This window comes from Sinocyclocheilus grahami, unplaced genomic scaffold (genome assembly GCF_001515645.1).
Source record: "Sinocyclocheilus grahami isolate Dianchi unplaced genomic scaffold, SAMN03320097.WGS_v1.1 scaffold64938.1, whole genome shotgun sequence".
Classification (NCBI taxonomy): domain Eukaryota; kingdom Metazoa; phylum Chordata; class Actinopteri; order Cypriniformes; family Cyprinidae; genus Sinocyclocheilus; species Sinocyclocheilus grahami.
Genome location: NW_015528076.1, coordinates 1 through 774, shown reverse-complemented (window position 1 = coordinate 774; position 774 = coordinate 1). Strand labels below are relative to the sequence as shown.

Below are 774 nucleotides of genomic sequence, written 5' to 3'. Positions count from 1 at the left end.
CCCAGCGACTCAACACTGCTTTTGTGCTGCAGGGACACATATAATTGTCCAGTGCTCAGCATTCTTTGTGTTGGTGTCTGTTTGAGTGTTTTTTGTATTTTGTCCTGTTGATGCTCATAAATATGCTGGATGAACGGCACAGTCACGTGACCGAACCTCTGTGCTGCGTGTGTTTATGTGCAGGAATCATTCGCTCTAGTGACCGTCCTCACACGCGTTTCCCGCTGGACCATTATCTGGACCTGTTTGATCCGGTGGCCCTTCAGATACAGCAAAGCCTTCTGGGAAACTCCAGCAGCAACATCATCACCAGTACTGTCCTCACGTCTGCGTTGGGTTTACAAAATAACACACTTTACAGTAATTAGATACCCTTCCCTATATATTGATTGACAGGTGAGGCCAGCGCTTCCACTATGTGGGACAACAACGCCTGGCTGTATCTCCATGGCAACAGCACAGGGGCGGAGCCTCCGTCACTCGTCCAGGACTTCATTCACGCACTGCAGCCGGACGCACGATTCATCGCCATCCTCAGAGACCCTGTGGAGAGGTCAGAGGTCACCAGCATTCTTATCCCCAACTAAAACCATAGAAAAAATCATTACGTAAAATATAAAAACCGCAATCTTTATTTCAGTTAGTTGCCAAGGCAAGGGTGTCCAAACTCGGTCCTGGAGGGCCGGTGTCCTGAAGTTTAGCTCCAACCCCAATTAAACACACATGAAGCAGCTAATCAAGCTCTTACTAGGTATACTAGAAACTTAAAGGCAG

The 774-nt window shown here is 47.9% G+C and overlaps 1 protein-coding gene across 1 annotated transcript; it reads left to right on the top strand.

The window, feature by feature from the left end:
- Window positions 1–41: 41 nt before the first annotated feature.
- On the top strand, window positions 42–681 carry LOC107581025 (carbohydrate sulfotransferase 15-like). Its single transcript, XM_016266615.1, has 2 exons — window positions 42–312; window positions 397–681. The coding sequence occupies exons 1-2, from the start codon at window positions 111–113 to the stop codon at window positions 585–587; spliced, it is 393 nt and encodes a 130-aa protein (XP_016122101.1). The 5' UTR covers window positions 42–110; the 3' UTR covers window positions 588–681.
- Window positions 682–774: the final 93 nt, after the last annotated feature.

Excerpts from the sequence above, each read along its gene's own strand:
- LOC107581025 (XM_016266615.1), top strand. The coding sequence starts at position 111 with ATGCTCATAAATATGCTGGATGAACGGCACAGTCACGTGACCGAACCT. Across the intron at positions 313-396 it reads CAGCAGCAACATCATCACCA|GTGAGGCCAGCGCTTCCACT; the intron begins GTACTGTCCTCA and ends ATTGATTGACAG.